This window comes from Gigantopelta aegis, chromosome 9, assembly GCF_016097555.1.
Source record: "Gigantopelta aegis isolate Gae_Host chromosome 9, Gae_host_genome, whole genome shotgun sequence".
Lineage (NCBI taxonomy): Eukaryota > Metazoa > Mollusca > Gastropoda > Neomphalida > Peltospiridae > Gigantopelta > Gigantopelta aegis.
Window position 1 is genome coordinate 38,473,415 of NC_054707.1, and position 18,645 is coordinate 38,492,059.

The window sequence follows — 18,645 nt, forward strand, 5'->3', positions numbered from 1 at the left end:
TTGCATAAATAGTAAAAATACCATCATGTTACAACATCTTTAATACAACATTGCATGGTTACCACCTGCATTTGAGGTGCCGTCTGCTCTGTTTACAACTAAATAAATATGACAATTATACTAAGTCCTCCCAGTTTGAATACCTCAACCAATTTGATTTTAGATATTGATTCTTCAATATCCAATATTACATAAGTATAATGGATGTATTGATGAAATAAATACTTACTAAATTTGTGATACTATGGCCAGTGGCGGATTATAATGGGGGCAAATGGGACATATGCCCTTGGCATGACATTATCACTGTCCCAAAATGTTGAGGGATACAGTTTCGTCAGTAAAATATTGTATATACAGTTTGCTTTGTTTGTTATATAACACCTAGATATCTTAATGAATAATTCTACCACCCTTGTTTATTCAAGTATCCCCGAGTAAACTTAATCTTTTCAGATAAGTACTGCTGGATGGGTCGCTGCCTTTAAAATGTGAAGCCATATAAATAAATAAACACTAGTAATCCATCACTACACTACTCACATTCCAATGATAGTGTTCAGCATGTAACACAAGTGAAATAAACATAAATTGTTCAGTTTCGGTTTTGTGTGTGTTTATATATATATATATATGTGTGTGTGTGTGTTTGTGTGCGTGTGTGTGTGTGTGTGTGATTTCTTGAATATCTTTACTTATTGCGATTTAGTCTGAAAGAAATTTGAGTCTTGGCCCACGGCCGTTGTTGGTCCCATCACGAGCAATTGGCACCCACCCATTAAAAATCCTGCGTACGGGCCTGATATGCATGTACTTAATCAGTCAGAAACCATCCTCTTACCAGAAACAACCTACTACACATGTATATTTCAATTACATACATGTACATGTATGCTGTGTGACTCCCACAATTCACTATTTATTTTAGGGGTTACTTGACATAATCTATGTATACATAGCTGAATATCAAAACTAGATCAATATAGACAATAAATAATTTAATATCTGTATAATACAATAAAAATAAAAAGAAGAAAAAAGATAATAATAAGTAATTTAAAAAAAAAGAGTAATATACCTTGTTAGCTCATCTGGCCCAAAGGGCCATTGGATCTTATGTGATAGCATCCATCAACTTTTAATATTTTTGACTTTTTCTCTGGGCAGATTTCAAACAAACTTAGTCCAAAAGTAATTATCCTCTCGTGGTTGTGACCAAGTTTTGTTATTTTCTGGACCGATTCAAACTCAAGACAGCTGCCCTGGCCTCAGATTAGCTGAAACATATTCAACTTCTTCTCAAGTTCCACCAGGCAGGTGTCAACCAAACTTGGTCCAAATGATTCTCTCATGGCTCTAACCAAGTTTTGTTATTTTTCGGCTTGATTCGAAATCCAAGATGGCCACGCTGGCCTCTGATTGACCTAGACATTTTCGATGTCTTTTCAAGTTCCACCAGGCAAATTTCAACCAACCGTGCTCCCAGTTATCCTCTCACGGCCCTGCAAGTGCTGTTTTTCAGGCCAATTCGAAATCCAATATGGCTCTCACGTTTCACCATGCAGATTTCAAGCAAACTTGGTACAAACAGTTCTCTCGTGGCACTAAGTGTTGTTACTTTTCGCTATGTGGGACGGGACATAGCACAGTGGTAAAGTGTTCACCTGATGCACGGTCGGTCTAGGATCAATCCCGGTCAGTGGGCCCATTGGACTATTTCTCATCCCAGACAGTGCACCACGACTGGTATATCAAAGGCTGTGGTATGTGCTAGCTGGTCTGTGGGATGGTGCATATAAAAGATCCCTTGCTATTAATGGAAAAATGTAGCTGGTTTCCTCTCTATGACTGGCAAAATTACCAATAGTTGATGATTAATAAACAAAACAAAACAAACAAACTTTTCGCTATGATTCGAAATCTAACATGCTTGCCTTAGCTTCTGATTAGCCAAGAGATTTTTTACTTGTTCTCAAGTTCCACAAAGTAGATTTCAACCAAAGCTGGTACAGTTTAAATGATAGTTTTCAATGTCTTGGAAGTAATATTTTAAAATAAATATGTATTCATTTGTGACAGTAAAGCCAGTTTTAATGTCCACAAATTATCAAATACAACATAGGTATTACCATATTTTCAAACCTATTATATGATTTTCATTTATAAAGTAAAATGCAGCCAGTCATTGCAATTTGATTCTTTATCAGATGATTTTCTATCTACATATAGTATTTATTACCAAACCAAACAGAAAATATAATAGTATTGGTCAAATTACATCAGTGGCCTTTATGTGGGAGATGGGAAGAGAGATATTAAAAAATTCCAGTGTTTGTGTTATATAATTGTTGAATGACTCCATGTATTTAGCTATATTATATTTATTAATAGTCAGCCCTGACCAAAGGGTGGGTAATGTTATTATAAAGTGGACAATTTATATTTATTTCCTAGCCACATAATTAAACACGTTAGAGTTTGTTTTGTTTAATGACACCACTAGAGCACATTGATTTATTAATCATCAACTATTTGACAACATTTGGTAATTTTTAAAACTCACTACATTTTTCCATTAGTAGCAACTGATCTTTTTATATGTATCATCCCACAGACAGGATAGCACATACCTCGTTAAGACTGTATGTCAAAGTACCAAATGTTTGACATCCAATAGCCTATGATTAATAAATCAATGTGATCTAGTGGTGTCATCAAACAAAACAAAAAATCAGTGAGATGTATTAACCCTTCTAGAAAAAGGCTTTGAGGCCAAAAATGTTAATTCAAGTGTGTTTCTTTGTTTAGTTTAGTTTACCGTTTTGATGGTTACTTCCTTGTTAGAAGATTGATTATATATTAATTGGAATAAAAGGTTTACATGGTTTTGATTACAGTTTACTTGCAGAATTGTTCCATTATGATTTTATCTTTAGTGCTAAGTTTATTATTTCAATTGTGTGTTCATGTATGCTTGCAATGGTTAGGTACATGTTGATTGTGACATTTTATTGTGTGTTTTATTGAATGATTATTAAAATTAAAATTGTTTATTAATCACCAGGTTTCATTGTCGGTCTTTGTTCACCTCATGTTGTAGTACATGTAAAACGATTATTGGAATTTGTGTCCTCACTGTCCATGATGACATGTAAATGTGTCCTCACTGTCCATGATGACATGTAAATATGGCTACAACATTAAGTTTAGTCAGAAATTTAGTAATTAAAATAATTAGTAATCAATTTTGCATGACACAAGATTTGTATGTTTTAAAGAGATTTGAAAATGTTGAAGTTTTTTTTTCCGTTTTTTTAAGGGGGGGGGGTGGTTGTGGTTGGGTTTTATTTGTTGTGACTGCAAATGCAGACCACACCGTTTAAGTAGAGCTATCACTCTTACTCATTACTCCATAGTTTTCTATGGTATCAATATTATAATAGGTCATCTGACATTCCTAGGTGAGGTCATCTAACAATCCTAGCCTAGGTCATCTGACAATCCTAGGTTAGGTCATCTAACAATCCTAGGCTAGGTCATCTGACAATCCAAGCCAAGGTCATCTAACAATCCTAGGCTAGGTCATCTACCAATCATAGGCCAGGTCATCTTAACAATCTAAAACATCCCAAATAATCACAGGCTTCAACAACATTCACAATTGTAGACTAACAACATAAATAGACGATGGTATAATATGCTTGTGCACTATAAACTTATGCAATAATAACATGGCAAAACATGGTATGTGGTTCTGTCCCAAGACAATTCTGACAGTGCAATATAAAAAATATTTCATTGAACATGTGTGATACAAAATCTTGCATGCATAGTAAGTGTTCACCGGAATGACATCATGTCCCTAACCAGGAATGAAGTCATGTTCCTAGCCAGGACACTGCGTTGTGTCAAATCCATACACGTGTATCCCAGTGATTGTGCTAGCTGTCTTTCTATAGACTCTGACTGTCTGTCTGTGTGTGTCTGTCTGTCTGTCTGTCTGTATCTCTCTCTCTCTCTCTCTCTCTCTCTCTCTCTCTCTCTCTCTCTCTCTCTCTCTCTCTCACTCTCACTCTCACTCTCACTCTCACTCTCTTCCCCCTCTATCTCGGTCTTTCTCAAATTTGATAAATCAATTACCAGAAACAAACTTCACACATGTATTTCTACTGATGGAGTAAGGATTCAGTGTTCTGGTGAGTGGCAGTTCTCTTGCAGACGAAAAATGTGATAACAATTTGTGGATGGAAACGGTCACAATTTGTCAAAACACTTGACTGCTCTGTGTAGAGATATAATTTAGATCATAATAATGATTTTAGTATTCAAATTACAACAGAAAATCCAAGTTATTTATCTCTAACAATATTTGGATAGAATATCCTTAACAAGCATGCTGACGGTTCTAGGCTACCATTAACTTCCCTACATTCATAGCCTACAATATGTCAACCTTCATAGATTTTGCAGTGGACCCCCCCTCCCCCCCCCCCCCCCCCCCCCCATCTTTTAGTAAATGTAGATATGAACTGTTTGGTTATTTACAAAGGCAGGCACATGTGCAGGAATTTATGCAGGGTGGGTATGGCAAGTGAAATTTCTAGGGAGTTGTGCTTTCCCAGAAAATATTTTTTAAAAAGAAAATTTACTTTGTTTCAACCTCTCCATGTAAACCCCCTCTATACATGAGCTTCTGGGGTCATGTAGTTGAAGACATAATGTCGACAGTTTAAAACAAAAATTAAAATAATGTTTGGGATGCTGCCAACATGTAACAATTTATAGAGGCCCTTAAAAAACATTCAATTTACATCAAGCAGAGTTAAAATTAAATTACCGAGGCTTAATTGTTAGTGCCCAATACTTTACATAATACTCAAATCATAACAAATTTGAGCAATATGTGAATTTTTTATTAACTGATGGCTTTTATAGAAAAGAAAAATTGGGAATAGCAAGAACTGATTCAGGTTTATGCACTTTTTAGGTATTAATTTTGTGTACAGGACAGTACATATCACAGCCTTTAATATACAAGTTATAGAGCATTAGATGGGACGGTATATTTTCAAGAACCTGAAAATACTGCACACTTGAGCAAAAAAAAAACTGTTTGGCCAGTAAACAAACCAGAGGTTGTGAATAGGGGATAATCCTACTGTGTTTTAAGATTTGTGGGCATATATCGGTGGTTTTACTGTCGCAAATTTAGGTTTTTGGGCGAAGCCAGTATTTCGAAAGTGGGAGACTTTTGACGGGCTCCTACCGATCTCGGTTTTCATTGGCTTATCACAAGTGTGGAATTCCCCAACAAGAGATCACGCGAGATTTCGCAATTTTTGAACGAATTTAACCGTCTTGATTGAGGGGTCGTCTCATATCTCGAAAACATATTTATGGTATGGTATGGTACAACGCCTTTCCAGGGGTCGGTGGGTGGGGGATTTGCCTTGAAATTTTGACAGTGGCCAGCTGTTGGCATACGCGTTACATGTAAGGGAGTGTTACTAATTACGTAACGCTCTAGGGGAAGAGGAAGAGGGTACTGTGTTCGATTTACATAACATTTTTCAAGACTATATGTTATTTTTATTCATTACTTAGACCTAAAAAGGTGTTTTTTGGAAATGCGCGGTCAGTCTAGGATCGATCCCCATCGGCGGGTATATAAAAGACCATGGTATGTGATATCCTGTCTGTGGGATGGTACATATAAACGATCCCTTGCTAAAAACAAATGTAGCAGGTTTTCAAGGCGCGTGTGCAGGGATTTCAGCGGGGTTGGGGTTATAGACTGTGTTGAGCGATGTTTATATGGGGCCATGCTCCCCCAGAAAATACATGTCAAATTTTTTTAAGCTTGTGCAAGTAAGGGTTTCGACCTCCAATACCCTCCCCCTGCACATGCTCCCGATTCCTCTCTAAGATTATATGTCAAAATTACCAAATGTTAGACATCCAACAGCAGATGGAAGGAAGGTTAGGATATGTTTTATTTAAAGACACACTCGACACATTTTATTTACAGTTGTATGGCGTCGGATGATTATTAAATCAATATGCTCTAACTTTGATGTCATTAAACAACCCCCACCCCACCCCCTAATTTTACCCTTTCCAAACGAAAGAATATTTATTTGAATTTGTGGATTTTAACACGTAAAATTAAGAAGTGAAAACGTTCATTGTCTACTTTAGTATATTTTATTTTTAAAAATATATACATGATTAATGTGTTACTAGTATACAAACTAAATTTTGAAAGTTCTACTAACACTTTATAAAATATTAATTCTGAAATAGGAAGGTACGATTGTCGATAATACGTTGTCAAGACCAATATGCTACAGTATCTGTGATTATGTAATGTCGTTGTAGAGGTGTTTTCAGACGTCGGATGCACATTTATTCCTAATTTGCTCTGTCGGTGTCGGAAGGTGTGAATTCCGTTGTAATGAACAGAATGACACTGATGTACGTTTGTTCCCGACAATTTGTGGTCGGATGGTGTAAATGTCGCAGTAACGGGATGCAGATGATTCGTCCTCTGGACGTTTCGTCCACTAAAAATTTGTTCACTGTTGAACTCGAGACAATTCGTCCACAACCAAAAATTGTTTTTGGACAATTCGTCAATACACGCTCAACACTATTAATGCGGTTTCACCGTTTCATTCAGTTTTCACCTAAAAAAAAAATTAAAAATCGACTAAATTCAAGTTGATAGTGCCACTAAAATTTAGTTTGTTTCATATACTAGTAGTTTACCACAAAACTAAAATAATTAACCATTTCAATTTCATTAGATTTATTGGTCTAAACGTTGTAATCGTGTGGACGAATTGTCCGAGGTGGGTGGACGAAACGTCCAGAGGACAAACCGTCTGGAAGGCGCAGTAACGACGGTCGTTGTAACGAGGTCTGACTGTATATGTTAAAACAATAAATGTAGGAAAAATATTAACATTCGGTAGGCCTATCTGTTTTTGTCTTCGGGCGATGCCGAACATAAAAAATGCGGGGGGGGGGGGGGGGGGGGGAGGGGTTCTAAAAAATATTTTTCCTACATTTATTTTTTTAACATATATAAATGCATCTGGTGTTGAAGTGTATCTTTGTGCCAAATATGAACAATGTACACCTCGGCATTAACATTCGGGCTTTGTTATTGTATCCGGGCTGCAAATAGTCTGAACGGGGGGGGGGGGGGGGGGGGGGGGGGGGGGGGACAGGCTTGGAACAGATAAGTTCTTCAACAAAAGTTTTGGTGCCATTCCCATCGACCATCTTAGATAATTGTCGTAATCCCCAGGCGTGAAGTGCAAAATCGAATCCCATCTTGACGGTCCTTTCCAATACGTGTTCGGTTTAAGAACTGCTTCCGTACAAACAATGTCGGTTTGTCTTTCGGAAAAATATGCAAAATTTCTTTTGCCTTTAACTGCAGCTTTTGTATATCCATACACCGAACAATGGAACAGATAAGTTCTTCAACAAAAGTTTTGGTGCCATTCCCATCGACCATCTTAGATAATTGTCGTAATCCCCAGGCGTGAAGTGCAAAATCGAATCCCATCTTGACGGTCCTTTCCAATACGTGTTCGGTTTAAGAACTGCTTCCGTACAAACAATGTCGGTTTGTCTTTCGGAAAAATATGCAAAATTTCTTTTGCCTTTAACTGCAGCTTTTGTATATCCATACACCGAACAATGGTTCACCATGTTTCACATTTGAAAGATATCTTCAAAATAATATTCCAAACATACAATTCAATTCAACAGAATAACATTTTCACGTTTTAAAAATACACGTGTTCCACTTCCATGTAAAATGACCGAAAGGCTGCGAATCACGCGTTCATGTTATGTTGGTTAGCGCGTCACGGGGTCACGTGACTTGACTCTTGGAGTTCAGAGGCTTTTTGGCAAGCGATGGGAAAAACGCGACTTTTTATTGCGAATATATTAAAAACGGGTAAAAAAAATTTAATTTATTTTATTGATACTTCATATATATTGTAAAAGGTATAGCCTACGTAGATACCAAACAATAGTGAATTACGTTTTTGATAAATGTAGACCTTTAAAAAGTGTAATTCATCTTCCATACCAGAGTTGCAGATTTTATATATCCTTTTCTGTACCTACCTATTTCAATTTCAAGTCGGTGTGCACATATTCTTATTTTTGTTAAATGGCTTGCCGAAAGTTTGCATTTTTAACATTGTCAAGATATGTTGCGCGTGTGTAGGGGCGGTCAATATGCTTATAGTAAAGTAGGGTTTTTTTTATGTAGATATTTTGTGATTATAGTACTGTTGGTGAGTTTTTTGTAACTGTGTTGAAATATGATTTTTAAAATATATGCCCTTTGTGGCCATGGGCTTTAAGAGAGAAGTATCAATCCCATTTTTGTCACACATCGTGTTAAAATAGTTGTGCCAAATTGTTTTGTTGGCATCTATCCCTTTGCTGCATTGTACAGCATCGATCAAAGACTCTTTGTTTTTTTGTTTTTTTTGGCCTTAGGTCAAATAGCGGCTCAAAAATAGATGTGTAATTTGACATATTTAATCAGCTCTCGTAATATGTTCATTTCTAACATAAACACGTCTCAGTATTTAACGACTTCTGTACAGTGTACGTACTATGAACGCTACATAAATTGTTTTTATGACAACCCTGTTCTTTGCTTAACCTTTGTCTTTGACGTAGGCCTATTTCTGCCATAAAATTGTCACGCCGAAATTGACAGGTTGGGAAAACCTGTGACGTAATTTCTTAGCTGAGTTCTAATTGGTCAAATGTATTCACCGCGCCGTATGTCACGGCGGGCCATATGTCATGCCACACCGGGTCATTTGTCACGCCGAAATTGACAGGTTGGGAAAACCTGTGACGTAATTTCTTAGCTGAGTTCTAATTGGTCAAATGTATTCACCGCGCCGTATGTCACGGCGGGCCATATGTCATGCCACACCGGTATAGGTGATTTTACCACCTGAAATTTTCAGTAGAGATCCAATCAGATTCGTTCTTACAAATGTGTTGAATTAGAATACTGGGTCCCGTTCCACGAAGCTATCTTGGCATTACCAAGTACTATCGCCGTAAATGCCTACTATCGCCTCATTAACTTTGTTCTACGATCGCCAGCCCGTTCCACGACGCAGCGTAGCTTACTATCGTAAATTACCCAGGGCCGTAGTTAGCATTATAGAAACTTAAAGAAAAGGAGTTTTAGACCATTAACTACTCAGTTGCCCCCCCCCCCCCCCAAACAAAAAATCCTAGCTACGGCCCTGTTACTGTGAACATTTACAATAGGTACGAGGCAGTTGTAAGCCACTGTAAGTTCTAAGAAGGATACTAACTTTTTGTATAAAAATGGATCTAAAATACCTTTACACGAAAATACGGGAGATAACTCTCATGTCTTATGCATTCGGCAATTATTATTATCGCTCAGCAACCAGTTCATTATTTAACTAATTCGTACTTCTTCGTAAAGAATATTTTAATCATTAAAGGGGCACTTACGACGGCGACCAGTCATACCGCCCCCGCGTCAAATCGTCCCCGCATACGAAGGACCATAACGTCCTCGCGTCATATCGTCCCCGCGTACGAAGGTGGCTGTGCGTTAAATAAACAAGTAAACGGGGTAGGTGAAAACATCAAAGAATTAGCCTCATTGGGCATTAAATCCACAAAAAAGACAACAATCAAATTTTAAATGTCTTGTTTCTGATGTTTGGTGCTAGTGAGTGGAATTCTTAATTAGTTGTTATAAGTGAGATTTAGTGGCCTCTGATTTAACATGCATATTTTTACTGGGCATTAAATCCTCAAAACTGATAACATTATCACATTTTCATTAGAATAATAATGGCACGGGGGAAAAAGATTGTTGGAAGAAAAATATTGATGTATAGGCCTAATGGCATCCAGGGATTGAATAGGGTTGAAATGACACTGAATTTGATTCCAATTATCTCAAATAATTATTGTGTATGCATTGTGTAGTTGGTGTTAAGTGTGACCGGGGATGTTTTGGTAGGAACTGGGGATGTTTTCACACGAGGACATTATGACCCGGGGACGATATGACTGGTAACCCTTAAGACTACCGTAAGGTTGCTTTGTGGAACGGCTGTAAAGTTTACGGTGCCAGTTGTAAAATTCACCTACGTCATTACAATTAACCTTAGCTACAATTCTTTTGTGGAACGGGGCCCTGGTTTTACTGCCGCAAATAGCTTTGATTAAAATAGCCAATCAAATTTTGCATTATATGCAGAGTGAATTAGAATCAATGATTTTGTTCTTTTCTGTAAAAACTAGCATCTTGACATTAATAACATTAGGCAGCTATAACATTGTTATATTTATTCTTGTATTCGATGTTCATGTAATATACCGTATACAATATGATATTCTTGGATTACTTCATACATTCCAGTGAACCGGGTGCCTAGCTGTGATGGCAGTCAGTGGTGACACGGAGGACTCCAGTTGTGGACTCTGTACAGCAGAGGAACTGACTGATATAATGACTGCTGCCTCTGGGAGATATACACTTCTTCCTAACACTCCTTATGATGAAGTTTATCCAGGCATTTATGTCGGAGAAGAGTGAGTAGAATTAGAAGAAGATCATGAAAAAAGTTAAAGTTTGTTTGGCTTAAGGGCACCATATTAATTTATTTATCATCTGTTATTGGATGTTAAACATTTGGTAATTCTGACGTAGTCTTAGAGAGGAAATCTGCTACATTTTACCGTAAGTAGCAAGGGATCTTTTATATGCAGGATAGCACATACATGTAGCATTGCCTTTGATATACCAGTCATGGTGCACTGGCTGGAACAAGAAATGGGGACCAATGACGGGGATTGATCTTAGACCAACAGCACATCAGGCGAGAGTGCTATACCACTGGACTATGTTTCGCCCCACACTGTATTTTTGAGGCATTTGGAAAAGGTGTCTTTGCATTATAATTATTTTCCTTACGCATATAGTGTTAACTTTATAGTTAACTAAATTTTATTTCTGTGTGCAAGAGCTAATTATTCACACCAAATAACAGCCCTAAGTTCAGCCAGCAAATGTTTCACTAACCTTTGCTATTTGATTGGTTCCTGACATGGCCCTTTGGTTTACCGTAAAGCACATAAACCAGTTTAGCAGACATTTTTCTGCTCTCTCTTGCTGAATGCAGCCCAGGTGTATTAAAACCAAGACTGTAAATTTATGCCAAAATTATCATAAATTGATACTGGCATGGGCTAAATATAAATATCTTGTAACATGTATCTTGAACAAATGATTCTGGGCTGAGGATTTTTGAAGCTATCTTAGCGCAATGAAATCGTAAAACTGTCGTAGGCTGTGATGTCACTACAGCACATACCATAGTGATGTCATAGTTTACGGCAGATTTATAATTTCATAGGGCTTAGACAGCTTGAGAAACATGGGTCCTGGATGGAGAAAGGTATAGTATCAAGGAAGGAAATATTTTGTTTAACTACACACTCAACACATTTTATTTACGGTTATATGGCGTCGGACATATGGTTAAGGACCACACAGATATTGAGAGAGGAAACCCACTGTCGCAACTTCATGGGCTACTCTCTTTGATTAGCAGCAAGGGATCTTTTATACGCACCATCCCACAGACAGGGTAGTACATACCACAGCCTTTGATATACCAGTCGTGGTGCACTGGCTGGAACGAGAAATAGCCCAATGGGCCCACCGACAGGTATCAATCCCAGACCAACCATGCATCGAGCGAGCGCTTTACCACTGGGCTACATCCCACCCAGGATAGGGAAAGGGAGTCTATATGCTGTTTAGTTATTTATAGTTTATTTCTGTATGTAAGAGCTAAATAATTGCCCTAGATATCCATGTATGGTGTATTAAAATCAATACTTTAAATTACCAAAAACTGACACCATCATGGGATCAATATAAAAAATATGCCTATCTTGAACAAAGGTGTCTGGAGCACAGGTATCCCCAAACAACAACGTCAGATATATCATAGTAACATTATGTAACTATAGCATTTGTATTACGGGTTTCTGTTTGGGGGTACCTGTGGATATAGAGTCAGTTGATCTCCTCTATCAGATATAAAATGCAATTATAATAAACTAAGAAATAATCAAATAATGTCAAAGTGAAGGTATCAAGTTCATTGATCAGAATGAGAAAAAGCCTGTTATAAGCAGCTTTGTTAAAATCAGCCGATAACTGGCTATTAGCTGTAACAAACATCCTGTATAAGCTTTGAACAAGCCACTGAACTGGGGCATAGCTGGTCTGAATCGGGGGGGGGGGGGGGGGGGGGGGGGGGGGAATATAAACCTATAGCAGATGTTTTGTATATATTTTCTACAGACATATATACTGACACACAATGAAAACGCAAAACAGATATTTTTCAATATTTTGTTGTGATTAATGAAAAATATATTTATTGGACTTAAAATAACAATTTATGAGAGGAAGATGGTGGATGAATACCATTCTGGAGAGCAAACTGTAGTCTCGCAGCACGATGTCGCGGTGTCCATTATGTTACCGTTGTACAGGCGTCTGCATCGGAGTCCAGCTGCTCTGAGTTGACAGATGACCATCATCGGATGGATAGGCCTTCCATGACGTCCTATCGTGTTGCTTGCTGTCATCGTGGTAGTTCTGAACTGGTCACGGAGGTGGTGTCGTCGAATCTGCCGATCTTGGTGTGGGGTCGTAACGGGACGTTGACCAGGTCGAGGTCGATCACGGACACTCCCAGTCTGTTGATGACTTCAGCAAGTCGTCCAATAGTTGATGGATGGACTCTGAAGGTCCTAGCAACTTGGCTTTGCGAAGTGCCCCCTTGAACCATGCCCAATGCTCCCTCCCTTTGTTCTTCTCTGAGTCGTGGCATTCTTAATGTGACGAGGAATATGACACCGTTAGTGACTTTTATGTGTCCACATACTGGCATTTCACATGCATTGCATGCAGCATGATTGAGCATGTAGTGAATGCATTTCACACCATTTTGTGTGTTTCTACTATTGTATGTGTAACGAGAACAAAACCAGGATTAAAACCCAAACAAAAGTACCAATCAATTGTTTCCTCTCATAAATTGTTATTTTAAGTCCAATAAATATATTTTTCATTAATCACAACAAAATATTGAAAAATATCTGTTTTGCATTTTCATTGTGTGTCAGTATATATGAATAGCGTAATATTGCACTGTAAATATATTTTTAAATCAGTTATATAGAGCAGATCCTTTGCTCAGTGGGGGATTTTACACCCTGCTAAAATATTAACACCTGGGAAGTTGGTCATCCATTTGCCTTCTTTCTCCTTGGAAAGGTTCTTGTTTAATGGTGCTCGCCTGGTGCACAGTCGGTCTAGGATCAATCCCTGTTGGCGAGCCCACTGGGCTATTTCTCATTCCAGCCAGTGCACCATGACTGTTATACGAAAGGCTGTGGTATGTGCTATAATGTCTGTGGGATGGTGCATATAAAAGATCCCTTGCTACTAATGGAAAAATGTAGTGGGCTTCCTCTCTAAGACTATATGTCCAAATTACCCAATGTTTGACATCCAATAGCCAATGATTAATAAATCAATGTGCTCTAGTGGTGTCATTAAACAAAACAAACTTTGTTTAATTGTGAAAACAATACATGTACTCCCATAGAATAAAACTACAGCAGTACATTGTTCAGTTTGGGGCCTCTTCATTACCAGCCTCAGTGGTGTAGTGGTTAAAATATCAGACTTAAGACCGGTAGGTACTTTTCATTTCTCAGTGGGGTAGATGTAAGGCCACATACTGCACCGTCTTCTCTGTCACAAACCACTGTCGACTGTCCTGGATTAGCCCAGAGTTGTATGCCCATGACAGCATGCTTGTCAAGTTGAACTGTAATTGGATATAAGCAGGGAAGTCAAGTTAAAATGAAATGAATATTCTACTCAGTAGAGTCTACTGACATTTACTAAAGGGGGATACATCTAAACTGGGCACCTCTAAGAGGGTCATGACCGTGTAATCTTGTTATGACCTCTATGGGATTATGACCGTGTAATCTTGTTATGACCTCTATGGGATTATGACCTTGTAATCTTGTTATGACCTCTACATGATTATGACCTTGTAATCTTGTTATGACCTCTATAACCTTGTTATGAGCTCTGTTGGAGTTATGACTCAAGGATACCATGACCTCCAGTTTATGCATCAACATCTTTTAATGAATACCATGATTTTCCTCACTTCTTTCCATCAACTTTGTTTTTCCCATGCAGAGATTTTGCCAAGGACCTGATTCAGCTAAAGCGCGTGGGAATCACACACGTAGTGAATGCCGCTCACGGAGACACGCCGTTCCACTCTCAGACAGACCCGTCACGCTACAAGAGGATTCACGTCAGGTTTCTCGGTGTGCCAGCACTCGACCACATGAACTTTGACCTCACTCCCTACTTCCAGTCATCCGCTGATTTCATTGATGAGGCCCTACAGAGTGGAGGTAATAAGCTGAATGGAGAACACTTAGATTGTTTTCACTTTTTGTGAATATTTACCTTTGGTATTTTTCTCCTTTTAAAGTAGACTGGTCCAAAGGCCCCAACAGCCCCAGGGTATCCTTGTCTGGTCACGTCATATCCAGGGCTCGTGTGACCGGGCAAAGTGAGCCAAAATTTCGCTCTGACCAGCCTGACATCACCGTGCCAGTCACCGTAAGGCGAAATCGGTGTTGCCTTTTTAAAAATAGTCATCATTTACAATGTACACATCACAGATGAATGGTGAAGAACTCGAGTAACACCTATTTATAGATAATAATTAAGTGTGAAGTGTCTGAGAGTTTGAAGAGAGTCTGGCGCCACAAAATCATGCAACATGCTCACAGATGCCGGTGGACTGTCTAGCTCAGACAGTACCCGTGTCTGGCACTAATAGATGGCCTAAACGTGCTACTGACTGTTGAAGCGTATTGTCAGGTGAATGTGCTGGAAATTGTACAAGGGTGGGGATCTAGACTATGGCGAATGAATTTTTTAAAGGAGTTTGTCATGCTTCCTCGGAAAATACACTGAAAAAAAAAAAAAATCGTTTGGAGCAGCAGATCTCGACATTAAAAAAATGCAAGGAGTAATTAACAAGTTTTACCTAGACTTTGCCATAATGAATAAATTCAACATACAAAACAGATGTCGAAATTATAAAATAATACAAGCAAACCTGTCCTAGTGTATTTTTAATGTATATGCATTCATAATAAAAGGTAACCTGTCCTACACACCCAGCAGCCACCTAAACTGGACTCTCAAGTCGCTGAAGTGCCCGTGTTAAGCGACCACTGTCAATTCTATAAACATATTTTTTTTATGTTAAACAACAGTGACAAGGTGCAGCAGATAAACAATTTTCACACCATCACGGATACTAGTACTCATTCAGTCTGACAACTCCACAGTGTATCAATTAAGAAACTGTGACTGTGGAATGCATTTAATTTAGAGCACATATCCATCAGTTAGCAGTAGGCCCTACAGATGGTAAAAATAATAATAATTATAATAATAAAAATTAAAATACAGATTGTGAAAGTCGCACCTGTATTAAGATAATTTCTTTTTGCGTATTATTATTTATTTTTATTTTTTGGATTAAAAATTCAAGTCTCCCTGCTGTTAAAGACTTTGCCCTCTCTAAAATTTGAGAGAGAGAAGTGACTTTGCTCTATGATTTTGACCTCACGTGAGGCCTGAATATCATCTTCCTTCTTTCTCCTTCAGTTTACGTTAAGTTAAAAAGAAGTCATCAAATCAAAGAAATGTCTGTCAGTTAACTGTCAATTATGACTTCATTTATACATATCTCATTGGAAAGTAGGAAGCAAAGTTTAGAGGGAGGTCAAATAACGTTGTTCCAGAAAATGTATTGAAAAAAGAAAAGAAAATCTGCTTGAGCAGGGAGGGGTTTTGACCCCCAAAACTCTACACAGGCATCAGACATACATGTATATGGTTGGGGGGTCCGGGGCAGGGGCCAGAGGCACTTCAGGTTCGGGGGCCCCTCAACATAGAAATTAAATTATATGACAAATAAAAGAACTAATTTTATAATTATTACATTTTTTTTATAAAGGAGTCCTTAGTCTGGGAGGCCCTTCTGGCAGGTGGGCGTGGGGCAATTGACCCCTTTGTCCCCTTATAAATCCGGCACTGCATATAGTTAATGAGAGAGAACGTACATTTTTTCATTAGTTGCAAGGCATCTTTTATGTGCATTTCCCTTCGGACAAGACAGTACATACCACAGTCTTTAATATACCAGTGTGTATGTATGCAGCATGTTGTTAATAAATTGTTTTTTTTGTTTTGTGTTATTTCAGGCAAAGTGCTTGTTCACTGTGTTCAAGGTGTGAGTAGATCTGCTACACTGGTCATCGCTTATTTGATGATTAAAAAACAAATGGATGTGAGAGACGCTCTTCGACTGGTTCACAGTCACAGAGATGTATGTCCAAACGATGGATTTCTGCAGCAGTTGTGTGACCTGAACAAAGTGCTGTTCAAAGACAAATGAAGAAGATACTGGTCGCAACGACATGGTGGTCACCTCAGAGTTTAATGCTTTAATATTGAGGATATTTGTTATATTTAAAGCTTTGATCTCTTAGTATATTTTTGTAATATTTAAACTTTGTTTTTCCCTGCGATTTGCAATTCTTTGATTTCATTTAGATATTATGAACAATGTAGGTCATTCTCAAATGCAGTATTAGTGCAATGGACAGTGTCTGGTGTAGTGCTGTAATGGAATGCAACTGTGGAATTCCCATGTAAGATGACCCAGTAAGTGTACAGAGTGCAGAAAAGTTGAAAACAATAGTTGTGAAGTGGCCCTCTGCATCTTACTGTCACACTTCTTGTGTGAATACAAATAATATATAGCATAATATATAGTATAATATATAGTATATACACAGGTATAATATAGTATGTATAATATAAGGTCTATAGTAATACAGCTGTGTTAGTGGCTTTATGTTAAAAGTGTTGGGTTATTGTTTCTCAACACTGGTCAATGTTCGAAGTGCACTTAACTTTGAGTATCGCATTAAATAAGATCAAGGCTGTTATTGTTAAGATATGTGACAGGACTTGTCATAAAGTGTTTCATCTGGCCAGTAGGCCTACCTTCCTGTAATTTAATTTGAACAAGCTATAGTATCGATGCATCAGCTAGTATTGTGTATGAAACACGTGCGGGGTGCTTCCCGTTATATCAGAAACTAGCAGCATAACCCCTCTTTTTTTTCTCATTCGCTCTAAGGGCGAGGGGTTACAGGGCACAATATCATTCTGTTCTCATGGTGGTTATGCAACTAGGCAACTTCAAATTCACACAAACCTTTACATTCTAAAATTCAAGTGAAAAACTTCTAGATGATTAGAATTGTATTTGTTATTCAAATATAATTCATATAAACAATCAGTTTCCTAAGATTTTAAAATACACTACACTAAATTCAAGGGTATACTTCAAATTCACACAAACCTTTACCTTTACATTCTAAAATTCGAGTGAAAAACTTCTAGATGATTAGAATTGTATTTGTTATTCAAATACAATTCATATAAACAAACAATCAGTTTCCTAAGATTTTAAAATACGCTACACTAAATTCAAGGGTATATGCAGTATTTTTATAGTGAATGACCACAATTTAAAAAAAAAGGTACCTACAATGTTTCAGAGTATACTGACATGCATTATACATACATTGTATTTGCACTTGCTCAAGATATTATTTCTTAAAATAATAATTGATTATATGGTCACAAGATTTTTTTTTAAAGTTTGGGGTGAGGTGTGTGCACCCTCGGCATATGCTCATGAAATACTGGTAATGCCTAAAACATTTGCCGATTCACACAGTTTGCGGACATTTTTTTGTTGTGATACCCCGATGAACGTGAAAGCAATAACAGACAATTCTCAAATAAAAGCAAGGTGCCAGTTGTTAATTGTGATGCAGAAGAAAAAAAAAAAGTTGTTTTTTAGTACTAGTATCCAGTGTTTTCCATTGTTAACAAACGATGTCTTGTATGCAAGTGTATACATATTTGCTTTATGACTAATAAATTATACTGTTTAAACCATGTGTATGTATAATAGATTTTTTGAAAATAACATGTAGAGTAGAAATGTAGCTACCGGTATCAACAAACCCGCTACATTTTTTCATTAGTAGCAAGGGATCTTTTATATGCACAATTCCACAGACAGAATAGCACATACCACAGCCTTTGATATTCCAGTTGTGGTGCACTGGCTGGAACAAGAAATAGCCGACAATGATTAATCCCAGACCAACCGTGCATCAAGCTAGTGCTTTACCACTGGCCTACATCCCGCCCCTTTTGAAGAACAAGACGGACAGATATAAACACATTTATTAAAACAATATTCACAAATAAAAGTAAAGTACAAAATATACAGGTATGAAAGTATCACAGTCATTTCACACAAATATCACACATGTCTAAGACCACAATTGTGAATAAATAGGAAAAATAAATTTAAATTAGAC

At 37.6% G+C, this 18,645-nt stretch overlaps 1 protein-coding gene across 5 annotated transcripts; it reads left to right on the forward strand.

Annotated features, from left to right (window-relative positions):
• Positions 1–8,820: 8,820 nt before the first annotated feature.
• On the forward strand, positions 8,821–18,214 carry LOC121380889 (dual specificity protein phosphatase 3-like). 5 transcript variants are annotated; one of them, XM_041509903.1, is made up of 4 exons: positions 8,821–8,882; positions 10,463–10,635; positions 14,345–14,568; positions 16,441–18,214. In XM_041509903.1, exons 2-4 carry the CDS (start codon positions 10,484–10,486, stop codon positions 16,632–16,634), a joined length of 570 nt encoding a protein of 189 aa, XP_041365837.1. In that variant the 5' UTR covers positions 8,821–8,882; positions 10,463–10,483; the 3' UTR covers positions 16,635–18,214. The 5 variants fall into 5 exon arrangements, with proteins under 5 accessions (XP_041365837.1, XP_041365834.1, XP_041365838.1 ...); XM_041509900.1 differs by lacking the exon at positions 8,821–8,882 and adding an exon at positions 9,058–9,110; XM_041509904.1 differs by lacking the exon at positions 8,821–8,882 and adding an exon at positions 9,075–9,099.
• The last annotated feature ends 431 nt before the right edge of the window (positions 18,215–18,645 follow it).